The sequence below is a fragment of the Planococcus citri genome, chromosome 5, assembly GCF_950023065.1.
Source record: "Planococcus citri chromosome 5, ihPlaCitr1.1, whole genome shotgun sequence".
Lineage (NCBI taxonomy): Eukaryota > Metazoa > Arthropoda > Insecta > Hemiptera > Pseudococcidae > Planococcus > Planococcus citri.
The window spans coordinates 48,333,482-48,357,528 of record NC_088681.1 but is presented as its reverse complement, the minus strand read 5'-3'; the positions used below and the strand labels follow the sequence as shown (position 1 = coordinate 48,357,528).

Here is a 24,047-nt window from a genome sequence, read left to right as displayed (position 1 = left end):
ATCGTTCGTGAACAATTTGTTCAAAGATACGATTAATTCGTTCGTGAACGATTTGTTCAAAAATATGATTCACTCGTTCGCGAACGATTTGCTCAAAGAGATGATTCACTCGTTCGCTCAAAGATACGATTGATTCATCTTTCGTGAACGATTTGTTCAAAGATACGATTAATTCGTTCGTGAACGATTTGTTCAAAGATATGATTCAATCATTCGTGAACGATTTGTCCAAAGACGATTGATTTGTTCGTGAACGAATTGTTCAAAGATATGATTAATCGTTCGTGAACGATTTGTTCAAAGATATGATTCACTCGTTCGCGAACGATTTGCTCAAGGAGATGATTCACTCATTCGCGAACAGTTCGCTCAAAGATACGATTGATTCATTCGTGAACGATTTGTTCAAAGATACGTTTGATTCGTTCGTGAACGATTTGTTCAGAGATACGATTGATTCGTTCGTGAACGATTCGTTCAAAGATATTATTCACTACGTATGTAGTTTGTGAACGATTCGTCCAAAAATACGATTTACTCATTCGTAAATGACTACAAAGTCTACAAATCAATTCAACTCACCACTTCCTCTTGATTAGGATGAGCAAGTCCGTACAGGACAGTACCGGAATCTCGTTTTTCCGCAATACTTTTCACCGTGACGGCGATCAAATCGTTCTCGGTATTTTTGGTCACTTCCCTGAAATCCTCCAGGGTAATATCTTGTATTGGTATTAGCTTCCTTCGATTCCGCAACAGGTAGTACTCATCTTCGGACACATCGGCTTTCATGTTATCGTCTCCAAAGTACATCAACCGATCCTTGCAAAAGGTGTCTATTTCCGACAATATGGCGTTTACATTCAGAGTCGGTCGTAAAGGAGACTTCAAATGCTGAGATGGCGATTGTACCGGTTGTTGCTGCGGCACTCGGTCAATTGGTGGTGCCACATGAGTGGTGGCAATAGAGGTCGGTACAGGAATCGGAGCCGGAGTTTGAACATGAACCGGTCGTTTTCTCGGCTTGCTCTTGTATAGCCTACTATTGTTCTCGTCCGGTCTTTTGAAATCGTGGTTTTCGCCGCTGGCCGAAGCGGACGAGGTTTTCACCTCGATAGGTGACGATTCGGCGCTCGGCCTCGAGATCGGTATAATGGGAGTCGAAGAAGCCGTTGTGTACGCGGGTCGATGCGGCGTCGGCGTCGGTGTAAAATGGACCTGATGATTTGGCGTATACGGTCCACCCATCAACGAAGGATACGATAAGAACGTAGCGAACGGCGATGGCGGCGGCGCTGCTACACTGCGGTGAGGATAGTAGCCGTTCGAATGGGGTGGCAGGTCCTTTTGCGCAAGGTTCATGGGGATTTGATGGTCAGCGCTGACGTAAGAACCATGGTACCCGGGATTGGTAACTTTTATATCGGGCGGCAATTGACGTCCGTAACTCGGGTACGGTGCGCTCATCCCGTACGGGAACCCGAACATGGCCTGCGCATGGTGCGCCTCAGCTACACCGTTCATTCGCCCTTCGATCATTTAAAAAATCCAATCGAAGGGTACACGATTTATTCTCGCTCGACGTTTTTCCGATTATAACGACGTGTCTGCGTCGTTCGTCATCTTATTCGACGTAAGCCAATGAGCATTCTCGTTCGGATCTGGAAGCATTCAAAAAAACAAAGAAATAGATTAGATTTGAATTTCAAAAGGATAATCGCAATAGGGACAATATTTTAAGATGAAATTTATCTCGCGACACAGTGATGATATTAATATAACTAAATGGTGGGAGGGGGGGGGGGGTTGACGGAGCACATCCAGTACACCTGGGTCTTATCGAGAATGAATTATTTAGGGAATAGGGTGGGGAGAAGAGTTTATTTCCACAATTTTTGGAAGAACCGAATCACCATAATATCAAGTCCTCTTTTTTATCAGAGGAAATATATTTTGGTATTTTCCTCTCTTCGGAATTTCCCCTCAGCACCAGGAAGATACACATATTGCATTTTGATAAAGTTCTCCACCTCAACAGAACTGAGCTTTTCAACTTTTGCACAAAATCGTTCATAAACAAACCTCTTTTAAAAATTGTATCAAACTTTACAATGACATGTGGGAAATACTATATTTATCCAAAAACTAAGGGCCCATCAGCCCCATTTCAATTAATAATCTTTAAAAACTAACATTAAAGGTAAAAAAACACAAATTTGCACTATGAGGTATCCAAGTTTACATATGGCGATAAGACATTTTGAGCAGAGTCACAGACAGGGAGGCAAGAGGGGGAAATTCCCCCTACCTACATTTTCCAGGAGGACTGCGTTTTTTTTTTCAAGTTGTAAACTTCATTTTCGACTATGAAAGAAAAACTGAAAAATTCTTTTTTTTAAAGGAAAATGGAAACTTTATGGAACAAAAACTGTATTCAGCTTTGCTCTACTTGGAAAAATATTTCCTATGAAAAAAAAACTACTCTACAAGAAAAGACCTCTCTCTCAAAAAATTGCTCTAAATCTCAACTTTCAAAAATAAGAACTCGAAAAAAGCTATTTTTTGAAAAAACTTTTAAAAAAAATTTCTCCAACGATCTTTTTTGGTTGAAAACGAATTTTTTTCGGTTTGTGGGGGGGGGGGATTCTTCATAAAGAAAAACTTGTAGAAAAATGTTGTATTACAAACAACTCATTTTCGATCTCAATTTTTAAAAAAAACTTGCTTCAGAGGGGGGGGGGGGGGGGGGGGGGTAGAAAATTTACAAGAGGATCGTATTTTTCTGCCTCAGCTTCAAGTCTACATTGGCTCTCTGTGGCATGTTTTTGAGCATCTTTCTTTACGCCAGAGGCTATTTTCCGTTCGTAGGATTTTCACCAAAAATGGATATCTTATCTTCATTTTTAATTGAAAGTCACCCAGACAAAACTCTTTGAGAACTCACCTCTCCTCCAGGGGCACCTTCGCTTCGGAGCTAAAAATTTTGTTGAGTGCAGAGTTCCAACTTGAAATGAAGGTTTTCACTGAATTTTTCTAAAATTCCCAGACTTTTTTTTCGCGACCTTCTCAATTGTATTTCCACACTTTTCTCTCTTGATTCCTCTCTCATAATACGAAAACACTTTCATGAATAAAATATCATTTCACAGCCCCCCCCTCCCTTCTCATTATTCACTTTTTTCAAACTAACAACCACCTTTTTCAAAAATTTTGCATCTAAAAACTTCCGTTGGTTTTCAATAAAATTTAGCACATTTTTGCATATCTCAGTCTTCAGAGGACGAAGAAAAAATTTTCCATTCGCGTCCCGGCCGGATGAGATTCGAATACCGAAGGAGAAAATTATCGATTAAATTTCGCACTAGCAAAATAAAATACAAATAATACAAATTCAGCCGGAAAAATACGTCTCAAAAACAACCACCGCTGCTCCGCTACTCACAACCTTCAATCCTTCAGACCGTATAATTGAAATACACTCTTCTAACTCGCTTTTAATTGCGTTTCATCAGTTAAAATAAATTAATTTTCGCGCCCGAATTAACATCGTTCATCGCTTTTTATGAGCTTTTTTTTTTTGTTTCATTTCGCCTCCATGGCTCATCATTCTATTTCTCCACCATTTCGTCGTTATCTTATCAACAACGTGAGTATAGTGCATACAGCATGTGTTGGAATTTTATAGTACAAACTTTACGAGGTCAAGATGGCGCAATTTTTCAGGGGAGCCAAGTAAGAAGAAGGAAATTATAGGGGCAATTGGGATGAAATTTTATATCCAGTAAATTCACAAAATACTCGAGTTATTGATCTTCAAATGATCACGTTCTTCCAATTTTTCCTCAAAACATGACTCTTCTGTACCTTATCTACCCCCCCCCCCATTCTGTCCTCGCAAGAAAACGACGAGACATGGTCATTCGTCAATTTCACATAAAACACGATAAAATTACGAGTGCACAGCACATGGCTATGGCTGTCCCAAGCTGCTCTGGTGCGCTGTTCAACGCACCAGCACCCACATCAAAGACACACGACAAGCGTACGTACGTTCGTGTAATGGGTTTGATATGGTTTTGAAAATTTACGAGCTACATAAATCTACACACGTACGTCTACATACGTCGAAGAATAAATGAACTGGGAAGAGGATGAAGAGTGTCTCGGTTATCTGCATCATCATAAATGAATCTGAGGAGCAAAACATACGTACAAACAAAGGTAACTCCGCCGAAGACGCTGTTTCTTCGACGAAAGACATTAAGGCTTGTACAGTCGCGCATCTTTCTTCGAAAAATACTCGAAACATTAACCACACAACACCACATCATCATTATCATGGGATATGTTAAACGTCAACATATGTAAACGACCACGAGAATCGAAATTGATTAAGATATCTTCCATTCAACTCTGTTCTTCTCAAAACGCTACAACACTATATCGGTGGTCAAATGCTCTGAAATAGAACGAGTGCTCTAACACCCCCCCCCGTCCCGTCTATCTCAAACGGATTCCATTTCTATTACGTTTCGTTTGATGGGATTTATTACACCGAAACCTTACACCATCGCGAAGCGGAGCTATTTCTGAAAAAAAAATCCTCTCCCCATAATCTATACCTAGATAGGATATCTCGAATAGAGAGCTATGCCAGCTTATAAGAAAAGACTATAATTTAACAGGTACCAATAGTCAAAGCCAAAGGTACTCGAGCATAGCACCAGAATCTGGTAAAACAAGTCTACGAGACCTACCTCACCCTCAACCAGTTTCTCGCGGCACGGCAGTTCATTTAAATATAATACGCGAGGTATTTATACGTAAAATACAACGTACCACTCCTTCTCACTCGTCCCATTCTTCAAGTCTGCCAGATACTTATAACTAAGTTGAAAGAGAGGAAAAAAAGAGCATCACTCTTTTAAAAATACAACACACATTCAGCTTCTTCTCTCATTCTTCCAAGTACTCGTATACTACACACGAATACATTTATCACCGACATCGACAGTCGACACTCTACTCCCACCCGCCCCTCTCGCAAACTGTATTCACTCGGTATATTCAGTCAGTCGCGCGTGTATCTCGTATATACGTGGTTTTTTTGGGCATACAGACCAAAAAAGGAGACGAAAGAGCCGAAACAATGGTCGAATTATGCATTATGTAATCTCGCGACCGGAATACTAATTCATTTGGCCAGTCGTCGCCCTTTTTTCTATCTCTGTCTGGTTTTCTATATCTGTCGCTCTCTTTCCTTTATATATACGAGTACCTACCTTTTACACAGCCTACCTGACATGACCCACTGCTAATAGCAACAAATAGTATCGAATGCGTCAACCTACACACACATACACACGAGGCATCAATGTGCACACGTACTACCAGGTGACCTTTGTCCCCTCCCGCACCAGCACCACCCGATATACACTCTGCTATTAATACTTATATACGCGCAAGGTTACAACACCTTCCTTAATCACCCTTCGATCTGCTCTGTCCGACACATCGAACGTGAAAAAAAATTCTCAAGATGTTTTTCTAGCCCGTATATGAGAATTGTTTTGAAAATATAGGTACCTTACACGCGATTTGGCACTCGATATCTGCTGCGATCGAATTCCGATATATTTGAAGTTTGAACGATATTGCACTTGAACCAATCGACTGAAGGGGTTATGACGTCAGCAGGTCACCGAACGAAGACTTGAATGGGATTTTTGCATATTGAACTGACAATGAATAAATGTTCGAAACAATTTGAAAGAGAAATGCCTGCCTCATTTGAGATTTGCGACTCGACACTCGGAAAAAATAATTTTTTTATACATCAAAGCTGCAATATTTTCTCACGATTTTTTGAATTTTTCACAACTGTTTTCATACCTCCTCGTTGTTTTTATTCAAGGTGTCTACTAAATCGAAAAAATGAAAAAGCATGCCCTTTCGCAGGGTGTCTAACAAAACTCCCAGACAAAAAAATCGGGACTTCTTTAGGACATATTTTCACACTGTTACTGCATGAAAACACCCCCCCCCCCGTCGTCGCAAAAATAAATAAATAACTCAAAACTGCGAGGAGATTTTATTAAATTTATAGACAAGTAGGTATTTCATTTTTACAATTTTTCTGATTTTTTTAAACAAATTTTTCATTTTTTTTTTATTTTATGGGCTTTTTAAAAAAATGTCAAGTGTGTTTCGAGCAAAATTCATGACTTTTATGATCTTTAGACACCCTGTTTTGATGACTTTTGGATGACCAAATTTTTACTTTTTTGGACGATCTTATTTTTTTAAAAATTACTTAGGTTTCGATTTCATCTTTGATGGGTGATCTCATAAAATTTTTCGTACTGATCACTGAAAAAATTTCATCACGTCAAGATTTTTTACATTTCCAGAGTTTACGAAACCATCTTCACTGAAATTCTATAAATTTTTGGTAACTTTCAAGTTAAACCTATGATAATTTTACGGTTTTGTAATTCTTCAAAACTTTGCTCATTTATGGTAATTTTTAGCAACTAGGACGTCAATTCAACAATAATTGTTATAATAATTTCTGCATTTTCGACAATAAATTAACATTCAGTTAGAGAATATTTGATTAATTTTTGGCAATTGCGTCCAATTTTTGTACAAAAGGGCGACTTTTTGATAACTTTGATGACCTACAGTCCAAAGAGATGATTTTTTTATAACTTTGATGACTCTGATGACCTGATAGACATCTTGAAAAGAAAAGACTCTCGAGCATAATATTGTCATTCAGAATTTTATAAAACTTCACCACGAATTCAGACAGATTTTTCAAGATAATTTTTACACAACTTTTGGCGAATAATTTCACGTCTCTCCAACCCTATTGAAAAATCGATTCGAAAAATTAATATTAGCAGAAATGGCTCAAATTACAAAAATTCGAAAAAAACACATAAACCTAGGTACAAGTACAATAAGTTACAGAATTGACGAGATCAAAAAAAGAGAAAATTTAGACACTCAAAATACAGCACCTCAGGTTTTCTTACTCTTTTTCCAAATATTATGCAATGAAATTAGGTGGAAAATTCATTCTTGATTCGACAAAAAAAAAAAAAAAAACGAAACAAAACAAACTTTTCCTGGATTTTTCTCAATTTTTAGCGCCATTTTGTTTGTGAAATGTGCACCTGTTGCAAGCACTTTACTAGAAACCACACTATGAGTCGATCACTTGAATTCTCCTCTGAAAAATGATGAATTACAAAAATATTTTCACTTGTTTCAAGTAGTTGGGATTTAAAATAACTAAATGCCTGCAAAATCAGCATTTATGATGCATTCACAGGGTGTTTATAAAATTAAAAAATGAGTTCTTGTGAAAAATCAAACTTAAAGAGCTCAAGTTAGTCTTTATTTGAGAGGCACAAATTACACACCCAAAGAAATTCGAGAAGACTAACAAATTTTTGAGCCAATTCAATGATCCTCAAATTATTATGTCGTAGCTACTCAATGTTGATTTGGTAAAAAAAAAAATATATATGAAACATGTAAAAATAAGAAGTGCAGAATTTTGAAAAACCTAATAATTTTTCAGCCATGCATTGAATTTTTAGAAAAAATGGCCAGTAACCGATCGTTAAAAATTGGTTAAAAATAACTGAAACACTCCCCCCTCTTCTCTCTCCCCCCATCAACTTAAAAAATTCCACATATGCTACTTTGAAAATTATTGGAAATTTGGTTTCAAAAAGTTTAGGTGCAGTGAAGCACTAAAAATTATTATTCAAAGACATAAAATTTCAGAATAATCTAAGATGACGTTTTTTATGCTGACAAGTGGCGATTTTTTAGCAGAGCTTTCAAAAAAAACGGTTTCATTATTCTAAACTCGTGGTCAAGATTTTTCAAAAAATAAATCATGAAAAAAATTCCGAGCAAATGTGGCCTGGCGCAGTTTTAAAAATCAAATTGATCAATTCTCGCCATAGTGGCTAAAAAATAATCGTCAAAAGTTCCAAAAAAATAAAAAAATAAAAATTCAAGCAAAAATAATCAAAAATTTTGACATTTTCTCTCCACACATCTTCTAAATTAATTCAATGGTTCTAGAACGCTACTACCAAAATATCGATTACGTCATCAAAACAAAAACAGAATAACCCAAGAAACTGCACGTCTCTCTTAATTCATCATTTCTCATTCTCTATTATACATTTTCGAACCGGTTCAATGATTTCTAACCTGTTTCCATTGATTTCTGAGAGTACTGAAAACTCATTGAAACCAATGAACAGTGGTGCAACTTTCAAAAATTCAATAAATCGTGACTATAGTAAAAATTGATTTCAAATTTGCTGATATGATAACTAGAGAGTGGCTCATGAGCAAACTCAAGCATTAACATCGATTCAGAGACATAGTTAGCTTTGAAAAAAGTACACATACACTCTCGTTCCAATCCGAAGCCACGTGTTGCATAAGTTCAAGTTCGTTTGATTACTGACTCAATTTTATGGACATTTACTCCAAAAATTCTTAACCGTACGACTCCCCCCCCCTTTGATATTTCTACAATCGATGGCTTACCTTGTTTTAAAACTCCTCAAGTCTGATCCATACGATAACAAATATCTAGATTTCGTTAACGACAGCGTAAAAAAATTCTCGCACCATCACAATACTATACAGCACATTACACACACGTAAGTAACAACACCACAAATAATAAAATCGCTTATCCAATAAGTATTATTCAACGGTGATGATTGTCGCGTTAAAGAAGGCACTAAGTACGAGTAACGATGAGTTCGCGTATTAATTACAAATTACGAATACCGCAAGGTCGACTGCAGCGTTAGCCTTTTTTCTATCACGATGAAAAATTTGTCGACCACAGCTCTGTCTGCTCGTATTATCCAGAGGTCACTGGAGTTCACTTAAAAACACCACTAACGCGACAAAAAAAATCAATCGAGGGCGAAACATTTACATAAAAACAATTTTAAATACACCACAACACCATATTCACACACATAAGCACAACACATTAAAAAAATTCGTAATTCACAAAATTTCAAGTACAAATTTAAAAATCAAGAATTCCGCCAAAACACGTCAAAAAAAATACTACGTACGTACGATAGACGCATCTCAAAAAACGTGGACGTAAACACACGTGTGATTCAAGCCGCGAAGATTACAAGAATGAGGCTATGCAGTTCTTTCTTTAGCTCTATGATGATGTGATGCTGCTGCTGGTTTTCACAAAGTGATCTCCGTAGTACTCGCTTGTAGTTTACTCACACAATCACACGAGCACACACGCACGTTACTCCGAGAGTCGAGAGATGCATTCCTGCATACCCTGCCCTCTTCAGTCATTCATCCTCTCTTCATCACACATCTCTACTTCAAAGCCACGGATTCGGTTTTTACTAGATCCTATAGTAGGATACTGGTTTTCTGTAGTACCTCTCGCGGACTGGATCTTGGTCTTTTTTTTCGCCGCGTCGTCGTCGTCTTTTTTTTTTCTCTCCTGTACAGCTTGTGTAGACTACGTAATATACAGTATGATCCAAAAGTCTGGAGACAGTTTCAGCAGCTTTTGAATAAAAGGGGATATTTCTGCGAAATTGATAAGACTGATGCTGGAGTTTGTTTAGAACAGGCAGTTTTGGAATGAAACCAAAAAAATTTCAAACCGAAGACTGGGTGCTCCAAAAGGAACAAAATTTATTTTTTCCACTCAATTTTTTTGCAACGAAGTCGATTAGTGACTTTTGCGACATCCAGAGCATTACTTTCGAATCACTGTTAAAATCACACCATTCTTCTCAGTATTTAAATCGACCACATGTTGAATCATATCGTTATCTTTTTCAGAACTTTTAGGTCATGTTGTAAACATTGTAGGTATAGGTATTTGTTTATTCAAAAGGGAAAAAATTAACCTCTACAGAGTTCATTATATAAAGTCAAATGAAAACCCCAAAACAGAAAATAGAATAGTATTCCATCACAAAAAGACCACTATAATCTACACAATCCAGCATAAAACTCTCCATTGTACACTTCAAACCTTTCTTTCATTCATTTCACCCCAAAAAAAAACGGCCTCAACAGGTAATTCCCATGATTTCAAAGGCCTTCCAACCCGGAACTAAATAACCCAAGAAAAAAATACGCAATTTTCAAATTAACCACGACGTTTTGTTTTTTTCTCTCTTTTATCGTAACTCGAGCACCGTTTCGAGTAAATTTTCTTGGAAAATTGACAAAAAAAAAAAAATAATGATACGAGTACCATCGTTCGTATTGATAGGTCAACGTCAAAACAGCCATCATCGATGATTGCTTCTTCATTAGCTGGTACCTTGTGGTTATAATAGCTATCTATTGCACCACGTGTTGTCGCGCGTTTTAAAGTTATTAAATTATCGTTTCAATATAATTACTCTCGTAGGTGGCTTTCATAGGTACCCAAAATGAATAGCCAGGTACCTATCGCGTATTAAAATTTCTAATTTTAAAATTATCATTGGCAATATTTCTTCAACGTTCAAGTATGTAGATACATTAGGCGAATTAACCTAGCCATACAACGTATAACTCGGCGAGACGAATATTAAATTTGGAAAAAAACCATACAAAGTATAAATTTTTCCAAAACTACACGCAAACACGCTGTTTACTCGCGAATAAATTCCATTCGTTGGCGTAGGATTAATTCCTCTTTTGTTTTGTTGTTGTTTTTTTCCTTCGAAAAACAAAAACGGTATGGAAAAAACATGAAAGCGAACCCCAAACGAAAGAAGGAATTGAAAGAAATGAGAGAGATTTAAAAGATGAATTCGATTGCATCAAAAAATGTAAAATGAAAAAAAATACACAAAACGAATGAAAAGAAAGATTCCACAAATTTTTTCTTCTTCTTTTATCGAGCTTTGAAAGAAATCAAAATGTAAGAAAATTAAATGATTGATTTTTTTTGTCTCATAGTGAAACTGAAACGACAATTTTTCTTTCGATACAAAAAAAAAGCTACGCAATTTTCTTTTAATTAATTAATGTGTTTTTGTTTTATTATTGATTATTGCAAAAAAATTTTACGAGGGTAGATTTTACTCTTTTTTTTTTCTTCAGCGTCCTATTCACTCATCAATCAGATTTTTCATCAATATTCGTTATCATTCAATGAGAAATTTCATTTTGAAAAAAAAATCAAACTTGAATGACATAGCTAAGTAGGTAAGTACCTCTACCTACCCTTGATATTTTGCCAAACTCTATCATCGTCCGACGACGGTCCGAATCAGAAAGGAACAAAAGTGACTTGTAATCTCGAATCAACTATTTTTATTTCTACGGTACAAAACTTCAACTTGATTCATGAGTTTGTTATTATGAGGCTCATACCTAATACTCAATTTTTTTTCAAAAAAAAAAAACTCATGCATTAAGCGTGAGAAGACCGACTTTTCTTTAAATAAAAATTTTTCACGAACGAATTGATTCACTTTCTTTGAAACATTTGTACAGCAATTGATCTGTTTACAATCGAATCGAATCATTTACGAACAATTGGCGATTAAGTAAATAAATTGATAGATTTCTTGGTGAATCATTCGATTGATTTGTAGGTGAATCATTCGGGAACGAGTTGATCAATAGTTACTAAATCATTCGCGAACGAATCGATTCGTACATATAAGTGACTCGTTCGCGAACGCATCGATTCGTACATACAAGTGACTCGTTCGCGAACGAATCGATTCATTTACTCAATTATTGATGACTCATTCGCGAACGAATTGATTCGTATTAGTGATTCATTCGCGAGCGAGTATAAGCGACTCGTTCGCGAACGAATCGATTCGTACATGTGACTCGTTCGCGAACGAATCGGCAACAAATACAGTAATTCACTTTTCTAAAGAAAAGTCGGTAAAAAAAAAGTTCAAGCAGTTGCAAGACGTAAGCAAAACACTCGACTGCAGAAAAAAAATTTAAAAAAAGCTTAAAACATTTCAACTAAAAATGTAAATAAAAAATTTCTCAACAAAAAATTTCTGTCAGTTAACTACTGACAAAAAAATGGTACCTTTTCCGAATTTTTATGAAAAACTGAGGCCATTTCGCAATATTTTGTCAATTTTAGACGAAAAAACAAAATTTTGACAATTTTAAGAAAAGAAAAAACTTTCCTGGCAATTTTTTTACAAAAAAGGGAGACTTATGAGCAAGTTTTGAAAAAAAAAAGACCTTTTTTCAAGGTGTCTAATGAAACTCCCAGACAAAAAAATCATGACTTTTACTTACCTACATGATTCTATTTTTCACATTTTTACCACACCCTCCCCCCCAAAAAAAATTGCGAGGAAATCGAACAGGGTTGCCATTTTTTACAGAATCAAAAATTAGCTACGAGTATTTCAGTTTTTTCATTTTTCTAATTCTTGAACAATGTTTTTTTTTTCATTTTTTTTTTCATTTTACTAGCTTTTTAAAAAATTTTCAAGTGTGTTTCGAGCAAAATTCATTACTTTTTCATGACTTTCATGACCGTTAGACATCCTGTTTTTGGAATTTTTGCCAAAAAAGCAACAATTTTTAGTAATTTATGGCAAAAAGGTTTCCACACAAAAGTGAGTTTTTTTTTGTAAATTGTTGACTTTTTTGCAAATTTTTGCCAAAAAAAAGTGAGAACATTTTCCAATTGTATGGTAATAAAGCAAAATGTTGGCAATTTTAATTAAAGGCAGACCTTTTGAGGCAATTGTTGATGAAACAGCGAGACTTTTTAGCAATTTTTGGGGAAAAGTTGAGTCTTTTTGGAATTTTTGTTAGAAACGCAACACTTTTTAGTCATTTACAGCAAAACAGTAAATTTTTTGGAAATTCTTGGCTTTTTCAGAGATTTGCCAATTTTTGAAAAAAGCAACAATTTTCGGTAATTTATAGAAATTTCAATTTTTAGGTTTTCTGAAGAGATTTGTCAATTTTTGAAAAAAAATTAACAGTTTTCAGTAATTCATAGCACAACAAAATTATATGTATTATTTTTGGAAATTTTGATAAAAACTACGAGTCTTTTCAGCAATTTTTTTTTTTAAATGAACATTTTTGGAATTTTGTCAAAAACGCAAAATTTTTTAGCAATTTATAGCAAATCAAGATTTTTTGTCAATTTTTGGCATTTTTAGGAAGATTTGACAATTTTTAAAAAAAGGTAACAATATTCCGTAACTTACATAAAAAAGTGAGATTTCTTTGCAATTTTTGGTACTTTTTGAAAAAACTGGCCAAGTTGTAACACCTTTTTGCAATTTTTTTCCAAAAAAGTGACACTTTATTGCAACTTCAGGGTAAAAAAGTAACTTTTTTTGGAAAATGTTGGCAATTATAAGAAAAAGACATGGCTTTTTGAGAATTTTTGAGAACAAGAACAAAGCGAGACTTTAACGAAAGGTAAAAAAAGTGATTTATCATTTCTCAAAACTATTCGAATACAAACTTTGCTTTTTCAACTTCTAAACTTGATACGAGTAATAATGACCTCAGAAGTCAAAATAAACATCATCTGTGTACCTACTCGAATCGAACAATTTTTACAAATTCCCACCCAAACACGTCAAAATTTATTCAAATTTCAAAAAACCCTAGCCAAAACGTTTCTGACGCATTTTAAGCCTATCTCGACCTCCTCCACTGCAACACACATGATTTTACCAACTTTCCAAAATTTCATCTGGGTTTAGTCCAACCAAAACACGACATCGGGACTTCTATCAACCAAGTTGCAAATTACACGCTACATGTTTTCATTTTCAATCAGGTTTGACTCTCGTATAACCGCTAAAATACATAAATGTATACGGTACGAGCGCCAAACTCTTGCGGTCGTGCTGCGAAATGACGTTAACAACACATTACACTCGTCCTGCCTCTTCTACCCACCAAACACCTCACGCAAATTCATTAATACTCGACACAATGAGCTTTAATCAACGAACAAACCACCTTAAAAAATCAGCTGATATGGAACGTGAAAAAAAATATTTAAAAAAGAAAGAAAAACAACGCAGCGTGACAGCGATGACTGAGAGGTGTAGTGAGGTGATGTGATGATGATGATGACGACGACGACGTCGACATCAACGACAATACTTACTACGAACAAGCTTATGACATTTATTATCATTAATGAAGAACGACGACGACGACGAATGAAAAACAAAGCTAGGGAAACAGGCTAGGAAGCGAGAGAGACGACCAAGAAGGCGGGTGAATTAAAACAACCGCAGGTGAAACAACATTCATTTTCATGCACGCAAATACGAGCAGTACGAGTACAACAAGCAATGTACCTAACCTACCTACACAAAAGTGAAAAAAAAATTATTAAAAATTCAACTATTCTGGCAATGGCAATGGCAGTGACGTGATTAGGTAATAAGGTATATTTTTAAAATCCTTCGTACACAATATCGCGTTTTCATTCAAAGTAAGTATACTTTTCTGTTAACACGTTCTCCAAAACACTCTGACTCGTCATGCGAAAACTCAATTTTCAAAGTAACTTTTACACAACTCTTGTACGTATTTTCCTGGTTCAGGTTCATGGCTCACCTATTTAATAAGCACATAACAGCAATTTACGGATTCCTTTCACTCCCTTTGCCTCAATCAACGTTCAAACTTTCATTTGGTTCGCTGAAAATCCATCTCAGCCCACTTTTGGGAAATGAGAGTCTCAAAAAAGCACATTTTTAAAGTAAAAGTTGGGCTTCAGCCTTCACCTGGAATTGAGAATTTTCTTCATTTTCAAATTCTTATACCAAATGGTAACGTTCTGGAACCATTCCAATAAAACTGATCATATTTTACCCCTCCCACCATTTCCCTCCCCCTACTCAAATGCTGAAATCTATCTATCAAATTAGGTAAAATCTTGAAAAATTTACCAATTTTTTCCAATTTTTATTTCGAAAACAGAAGCTTGGTAATACTTGATTTTCCTCCAATGAAAGAAACAAACCTGAAAAGGTGGAACTTTTGCAAAATCAGAAGTTATTTTCAACACACTTGAAAAACACCAACTTCACTACACTTTTGAGCCGATCCAAGCCAGGATAAACGTTATAGGCATTTTTAAAAAAAGGTTCCCTTCGTTGGTTTTTAATCAGATGACATAAACGTGGTTATTTTTGGCACAATTTATTTCTTATTCATAATTGTTTTTTTCAACAAATGACGTCATAAAAAAAATAAACAACTACTACACACAAAGTTGCAATTTCAGAGTTGAGACTTTTTAGCATCGAATTATTCCGCATCATTAGAACAGAACATAAAGAATAATGAGAGCAAGGACAGGTCTAAAAGATAAAGGAAGAGGGAGGGAGGGTAGGTAGCTGGCTCCCTACGTCATTACTTAATAATATTAATTACTTTTCACCAAAAATTACCAAATTTTCGGTATGATGTAGAAATTATTCATAAATATATCAAAATACAGAGTAGGTACAAGATGAAGACAAGTTCTGAGGAAAGTGTTCCTGTGACATGTTAGGTTCAGAAAACTCCACATTGAGGATAGCTTGTCTAAGAAATTTCGAATGAGGAAAAAAAATGGAATAATTTAGCATCCATCCAGACGAAAGAAATTTTTCGCAGGTGTCGTGAAAAAGAGAAAAACCGAAAAAAATGTATCGTGTCGTTTTTCCGCCGAAAAAAAGAAATAAATTGGAGTTTCCTTTCTGACACTTTCGTCCGTGAGAATTTCAAACCTGCTCCGCCATCTCATCACTATACAGTCTTGAACTCAAAGTAGCAAAAAATAACAATTTATTTCGCAAAATGCGATTAAAAATATATTAAAATGCCTGTAAATTCTCTTTAAATAACCATTAATTATTCATTCGTTAAATAGCAACAAAAAAAAATTCGCGAAGAAAGCCAGATTTCTAAAATAAACGCCAGCAGTACGAAATGGAAACTTGACTTTTCAATATCCCCACCCCTCCGCTCGCTCTAAATCCGGATAAAATAACCTTGAAAGCATCATTCGCGTTTTAATTTGAATTCGTTCAACATCCGAAAAGTACCTACTGTCACGGACGCGAAACACAAAAATCGTCGAGATAATGAGAAAGAAGGAGAGAAGGGTGCTCAAAAAAGGCGTAAACTTCGGAAAATTAACTCCTCTTACTGGCATTTGAATTTCATCTCATCTTACGCTTCGGAGTATAAATTTTCAAGGAAAAATCTAATTGTACAGAAGTTTGAATTGTTTGGCATTTGGCAGTCAAATCAACGCCTACGAAGGCGACGAACAAAAGAAATCCTTTCGAATCGTGTCATTTTTCGGTGTGAAGACGAAGTCGGCTATATAGCGTTTTGGAAAACACGACAGAACGAGAACCATAAAAAAAAACACCTGCGTTAACACCTCTGTCAACGGAGGATCAACACGTAGCTATATTAAAATCTCTCTTACTCCTCTTTCGGCCCCCACCTTCTAAACAAGCAAAGGCTCGAGATGAAATCATCAGTTTGGCAAATGAAAAACTGAAAAATTTACTCTCGATGGGAAAAATACAGGAGAAAATCAATACGTACGAAAAATGAAATCCACACTCAGGCAACTCGAGCCTCGAAAAAGCACCCAGTTTGAGCGTGTAAAAAACTCCGAAATTACCGCACGTCCTTGACAAAAATCTTTTCCACTGGTACAACAACTTGCGGAAGCCTCGACGAGGAAAAAATTCCACACCCGAATCAATTTTCCATCGTACATACGACGAGCTTCTTCGCGACCACGACACCGGCTCAACCTCGTCGACCGAATCGAACCGAAAACTTGAAAATTTTACGCGAGCTTGTTAAGCCATTCGGTGTTTAGGATGGCGGGCGTGAGAGGCGCGACCCGTCGCCAATCCGGAAAGAATGAACGAAAAAAGAGACAGTGACACAAAGAAAGATTCACGGGGAGGGGGGGAGACGAGGCGTATGAGGCAGCGAAAGCAGGCGAAGGGGAGGCGAAAATCCGACGACAAAAATAACGTACATTAGTCACGTTTTATCGACGTCATGTAATTATTCTAGTCAGAGCTTGTTATCCGGCCGTTAAAAAATTTAACGCTCGTAATGACGGCGTGAAAAAATTTTTCCACATTGTTTTCTTCTGGCGACCCGGCCGGCCCGGCCGCCTAGCTTCTGTGGGTGTAGGATTTATTCTGTTGCTAGTACCCGACCACTTGGCCGAATGAATTGATATTCGTATCTCTTTTCAGGTCAGCAGAGATAATGGGGAGATACTAAAGGATCAATTTCATAATATTTCGAAATTAGGGGGCTGAAGGGGGAACGAGGGGTCATATTTAAAAAATGAGTGGTTATTCGAACTCAATGCCTTAGAGACCTAAACAAACGATAAGTCACTCGTTATGGTCAATTTGGAGCATCTTGAGCACGTTTGAGGACACCAAAGAGAAGGGGGGAGGGGGGGGTCTCAAAACGAAAATGCAATCGATATTATTTAAATTCAGCACTATTCAATTAATAAAGAACAAAATGTCATTGAACTTCAAAATTGTTTGATTTTTGACCAAAATGGGGTTCAATTTACCCCCCCCCCCCCCCAACGAAGGAAGTACCCTAGCTGACACAAAAATTTGCAAACCGGATACAGGAGAACCGATAGAAGACCCTGCATGTATCACCAACCAAAATTTAAGATCCTGAAATACATTTTTAGATTTTTGGAAAATTTTTGAAAATTCAAATTTGGGCCAAAGATGGGGAAAAATCAGAATTGCACAAAAGTGACCTAGAAAGCTGAAATTTGGTTTCTACCCTGATTTTGACCTCCCGAGTCGATTGACGATGGTTTCGAACCGTTCTGGAGCCTTCAGCTGATTTTTGGATTTTCCAGTTTCAGAAAAAAAAATTCTGGAAGTAGGGTTAAAATGAAATTCAGCTTCTGAACTCGGATTCACAATCTTTGTGGCCAATTCCATCGATTTAGGCACATATTTTTGAAATTTTTTTGTGTCCATCCAAATTCAAAATTTTCTCCTGTGATTATTTTTGAAAAAAAAAAATGAAAATCCGTTAGAGGCTCCAGGATGGTTCGAAATCATCAACAATCGACTCAGGAGGTCGAAAATAAGGTGTAAGCCAAATTTCAGCTTTTTTAGACCATTTTGGTAAAATTTTAATTTTTCCCATTCGCCCCTGAATTTTCAAAAAATTGTCAAAATTCGGAAAATGAATTTCAGCCCATGAAATTTTGGTTGATGGTGTATTTTGAACCGATTTTTCTCTGTCCAGTTCACAAATGTTTGCGCCGGTCAAGATAATACCCTCGTAAAGACGTTGAAATCTCAAATTAAAATTCGAAAAATTGAAAAAGGTAACGCTGTCGACTTGCCACACCTTTTGAAAATTTCATAAACGTTTCCAAAGAGATAGTTAGGCACTCGTTTCCCTCCTCGTCGTCGTACGATTGATCCTTTTCACACGAACTATACGCTATTTTTAACCATCAAAGAATTAAATTTCACACAGCTCTCGCAATTTCGTCCTTCATCGTTGGTATAAGCTTAAAAAAGGAGCAGAAGAAGGTCGATGGCAATAAGAGACTCTCTCACAGCTTACTTAGGACGAGGAAGTATAGGTATAAAGGTATACATAAAATACTCTTGCGTAGGTTTTTCACGATCCGCTACGTATCTGTATCGTAGGTACTTTTCTTCCAAGCAGCGAACATTTCGAATAATTGATAAGTAAGCCGGTCTTTTCGACTAGTTTGTCGAGAATAGTGAGCTCGACAAGGTAGGGAAACAGAGGTAAGTAAAGTATACTTTATATCAATACAGATAAAAAATACATGTACATACATTCGACGAGTAGGTATTTGTCGAGCACACCTAAATGCTTCCAACACACGTATTACTATATCAATATGGAGAAATATCGAGATGTCGCCTCAATAAAGATACCATTATTCTCAATGTGTCTGCGGAGTAGCAGGAAAGGTAGTACAGCATATAAATATGGCCGGCGCGCGTAGGAGGCAGGATAAGATATTACAAACCTATTTACTATTTTTTTCCTTATCCACGATACAAAAATCACCATCGAGTATCGATAATGCATAATGATAGATGACTCGATACGTGTGTGATGGAGATAAGTTTGCCATTGACGTGAAGAAATAACCATGAGTGACCTTTTCCCTTGTCTTTTATTCGACGATATTTTCCAACGAAAGAGATTACGATTACGAACATGGAAAGTGCAACAATTGAAAGCGAAATACGACGCAATAAAATGCTCTATACGAAGTACATACAGTCAGCCTACATACTACGAACGTGTAATTCTCTTTCTTTTTATATATCTTCGAGATAAAACAAAATGTATGAAGAAAAGTCTCGTAAAGGTTCTGAGCAGCGAGCTGGTTTGAAATTGTGTTCGCAGAAAAGGCAAAACCCACACATACGTTCGGAGCAATGAACTCTACATCAGAGAAAAAGATAAAGGAAAAGAAAAGAATAGAATATTTTCCATTATCAAAACATCAACGAAATGCTTCTTAGCCTTCGTTCAAGTATCATAAATTCCATATAATTAGACGCGATAATTTGTAGCACATGAAAAATGTTCACAGATACGGTTCCTCGAGTAAGATGAGCTTCTACCCCCCCCCCCCCCCCCTGTTCCTCCTCTTCGCCGCGAGACAAATTGGAAAAATAGAGAAACTAATGATCCAAAAGGAATATAATAGTAAAAGAATCAAAAAATTTTCCACTTTCTTCAACCCAACAATATGCTTTTTTATAATTCATAAACGCAAAAGAACAAAAGCAATAAGTCTGGTACACCTCTGCACACCGAGCAGTCTACCTAAAAAAAAAACTTTCTCTCGAATTTATATTTATTTTTTGACGAAAAATTCTCCGGTTTTTTCAATCTATTTGAAAGTGGAAAATTTACTATAAAACGATGGGAAAAATTTTTTCCGCAACATACTCGTACTTCGACGTCGAATTTTCAATTTCGCGTTTACCTGTTCGTTGTATTTTTTCTGGGGGAAATTTTTTCCTCAAATAATTCACGCATCAATGGTCTGATTCGAGTAGTAAGTTGCTCTCACTCTTACTCGGCCTTCGAGTGTATATTTCGAACAGCCTACTTCGTTGCTCGTTTATTTTTCAACAGGCAATTACCGAGTTGATTGCTCTTCTCCTCCTATCAGGTATAATTCTGCTGCCAAGCTTTGCAATACCTACGCCTCCTCGAAAATAAACTTCGGTCGTTTTCCAATTCGTTCGAATTTTCTGCCTTTTGTTGTTTGAGGATTGAAAATTCGCAACATTGTCGATATTACGAAAAAATAACGTAGGGGAGAAACTATACCGAGAAGTTTCTATTTTGATAATAAAGGTATAAAGTTGAGCGTTGTATTTATTATTCGAGCGAGTAAAGAAAACAGCTTTTTTTATAGACCCAAACTTTTTGGATGAATGAGAATTAATTCAACTACAAATTTTCGGATAACCAAATTATATCATTTGCCAAAGATATTCCACGCATAATAATTTTATAGAACGAATCAGTCAATACATGAAAATCAAATCAAGTCACAGCTGCATTCATCAAAACGAATCTTCAAAGATCGACTTTTCAAAATTTCTGAAAATTTGAGAATAATGTTTGATTACGCAAAGAACGAAGATTCGCGACCGACTAAACCATACAGTGAACGAAATTTCCCTGAATTTTCTGAGAATGAACGAATCGTTCGTGACCGACTGATTCACACAAATTAATCACTCATAAACGACTGGGTCAAACATAAAATGAATTATCCACCAACAAATACATCATTATAATCGATTAAAACGCGAACCAAACTATTTAATCACTTGATAAAATCGTTCGCGAACGACTGATTCACTCGAGCAAATCATTTGCGAACGACGACACAATACTTGGTTGATATTTTTCCAAAAAAAAATTCATCATCAATCCATCAAACTTGATGATTAAATGACTGAATCACTCGATGGAATTGCTCGCGAACGACTGATTCACTTTGATAAATAATTCGCGAACGACTACACCACCGCACATTCAATAGATTCCCCGCCAAAGAATATATCATTAATCGAGTGAATTGTTGACAAAATGGCTGAATCAGTTATTGAAGAAATCGTTCGCGAACGACTGAATCACTTGAGCAAATCATTCGCGAACGACTGCACCATACGTAATACGTTGCATGGATTTTTCGGCAAGGAATGAATCATTCATTCAATAAATTGGAAGCCGAACGACTGAGTCACTCAATACAATCGTTCGCGAACGACTGATTCACTCGAGCAAATCATTCGCGAACGATTGCACCATTCACCGTACGTTACATGGATTTTTCGGCAAGGAATGGATCATTCTCATTGATTCAACAAATTGTAAGCCGAACGACTGAATCACTAAATACAATCGTTCGCGAACCACTGATTCACTCGAGCAAATCATTCGCGAACGATTGCACCATACGTTGCATGGATTTCGCGACAAGGAATGTCATTCATTCAACAAATTGCAAACCGAACGACTGAATCACTCGATACAATCGTTCGCGAACGACTGATTCATTTCAACAAATCATTCACGAACGACTACACGACGCATTCAACGAATTTCTCACCAAAGAATGCACCATTAGTAGAACAAATGTTTGAAAAAAAATGTCCGAATCACCTGATTAAATCGTTTGCGAACTACTGATTCACTTGATCGAATCATTCACGAACGACTACACCACGCGTTAGATGAATTTCCTGCCAAGTAATGATTCATTCATTGAGCAAATCATCAGCCGAACGACTAAATCACATGATACAATCGTTCGCGAACGACTTTACAAAAATGAAAGCTCAAAATCGTTCACTTTACCATTCAAGATCAAAATTGGACTGACGTATTTCTACAGCATCATTCTTTAACGCTGATTTATAAAAATTGACTTTTGAATATTCTCTTTAGGTACATTATTTTTATCTCAAAGGAACGATTTCGAAACAATTTTCAAACCACACGTTCACCTACGAGAACATCGAATCATTCAGTCAAGTAAAATCTCTACAAACTAGCACAATGACACGCAACTTACACCTCCTGCAGTCTGCACGTACCATATACATACAAAAAGCTGGTCAATCTCGTTTCTTTACCGAATCACATCCAATTTCCGTACCATTTGCACACCGCCATCATGCCACAGACTGGCAACACTCGCTAAACAACCCGCACCTTTATCACAATTCTCATTAACAAAAATGAAGAAAAAACCCTCGCGAACACGTTCCAATAGGTACACGTACAGGAACCCGATGATAAAAAAAAATAGGAAACTAATTTACACGTAAAATTTTTCATTCAATTTGAAAACTCGTATTACTCGTTCAACGTTCCAATATACCGAATTCAAAACTTATCGATATTGAAGTTTAATTCACACACATGCACGAAAGAGTCGATCGACCATTCTAGCGTGAAAAAACTCGCTTCGTTTCGAAATACCACCTATCTATATACTAAAATTAAGTCGGTTTTTTTGTCACAGCGAGATCTCGGCAACGGCTGAACCGATTTTGATGAACGACCTCTCGATAGAAAGGGGTTAAAGTGTAGATGTGCAGGTTTATGTCGAAAGTTCAAAAAGTTGCACTGAAAGCTCAAAAAAGCTCAAAAATTGATTAAACCATATTCGGTGGGTACACAAAAGTACCTACATTGTACCTTGAAAGATTTCTCCGAAAAAACAGTTTTTGACCAAAAAAATTTCAAAAGTTGATGGTAAAAGCTTAGCAAAAGCTCAAAACTCGATAAAAAGCTCAAAATTGATCATGCTATGTTTGATGGGTACACAGAAGTACCTACATTGTACCTTGAAAGATTTCCCTGAAAAAACAGTTTTTGACCAAAAAAAATTTCAAAAGTTGATGGTAAAAGCTCAGCAAAAGCTCGAAACTCGATGAAAAGCTCAAAATTGATCATGCTATGTTTGATGGGTACACGAAAGTACCTACATTGTACCGTGAAAGATCTCCTCAAAAAAACAATTTTTGACCAAAAAAACGTTCAAAAGTTTAAGGTAAAAGCTCAGCAAAAGCTCAAAACTTAAAAATATGAACATGCTATGTTTGATGGGTACACAGAAGTACCTACATTGTACCTTGAAAGATTTCCCCGAAAAAACAATTTTTGACTGAAAAAAACTTTCAAAAGTTGATGCTAAAAGCTCAGCAAAAGCTCAAAACTCGATAAAAAGCTCAAAATTGATCATGCTATGTTTGATGGGTACACAGAAGTACCTACATTGTACCTTGAAAAATTTCCCCGAAAAAACAATTTTTGACTGAAAAAAACTTTCAAAAGTTGATCGAAAAAGCTCAAAACTTGATAAAAAATTGATTATGCTATGTTTGATGGGTACACGAAAGTACCTACATCGTACCGTGAAAGATCTCCTCAAAAAAACAATTTTTGACCGAAAAAAAACTTTCAAAAGTTTAAGGTAAAAGCTCAGCAAAAGCTCAAAACTTAAAAATATGCAGTATTGACCATACTTGGCTGATTTGACCTATGCAATGAAGTACGTAGGTATATTGTACCTTGAAAGAGCTTCACAAAAAGACAATTCTTGGTGAAACAAAGTTTGGGAAAGTTTCTGGCCAAAGCTAATCAAAAGCTCGAAAGTTCATAAAATTGAGTTGGTTTTTTTTCTGAAATTTGGCCAAACTTTTTACTTGCTGAATGCTGCGTTGTGAATGGCCTAAGGCTTCAAAGTGTATAAATGTGCAGGTTTATGTTGAAAGTTCAAAAAGTTGCTCCCTAAGCTCAAAAAAGTTCAATAATCTATAATGCAATATTGAGTGGATAGACAAAAGTACCTATATTGTACCTTGAAAAATCCCCGCGGAAAAACAGTTTTTTGGCAGAAAAACAACTTTTAAAAGTTATCAGCAAAAGCTAAG

General features: G+C 36.2%; 1 protein-coding gene across 5 annotated transcripts in view; it reads right to left on the bottom strand.

Annotated features, from left to right (window-relative positions):
- The window catches only part of LOC135848103 (uncharacterized), a 145,583-nt gene that overhangs the window by 36,104 nt on the left and 85,432 nt on the right, over nt 1–24,047 (bottom strand). For 3 of the 5 annotated variants that reach the window (XM_065367887.1, XM_065367886.1, XM_065367890.1), the window contains one exon: nt 583–1,661. In XM_065367887.1, coding sequence (XP_065223959.1) covers nt 583–1,539 — 957 coding nt within the window. In that variant the 5' untranslated portion in view covers nt 1,540–1,661. Of the gene's footprint in view, nt 1–582; nt 1,662–8,583; nt 9,260–16,617; nt 16,854–24,047 lie in introns of those variants that run through there. The other 2 variants (XM_065367889.1, XM_065367888.1) reach the window with 2 other exon arrangements.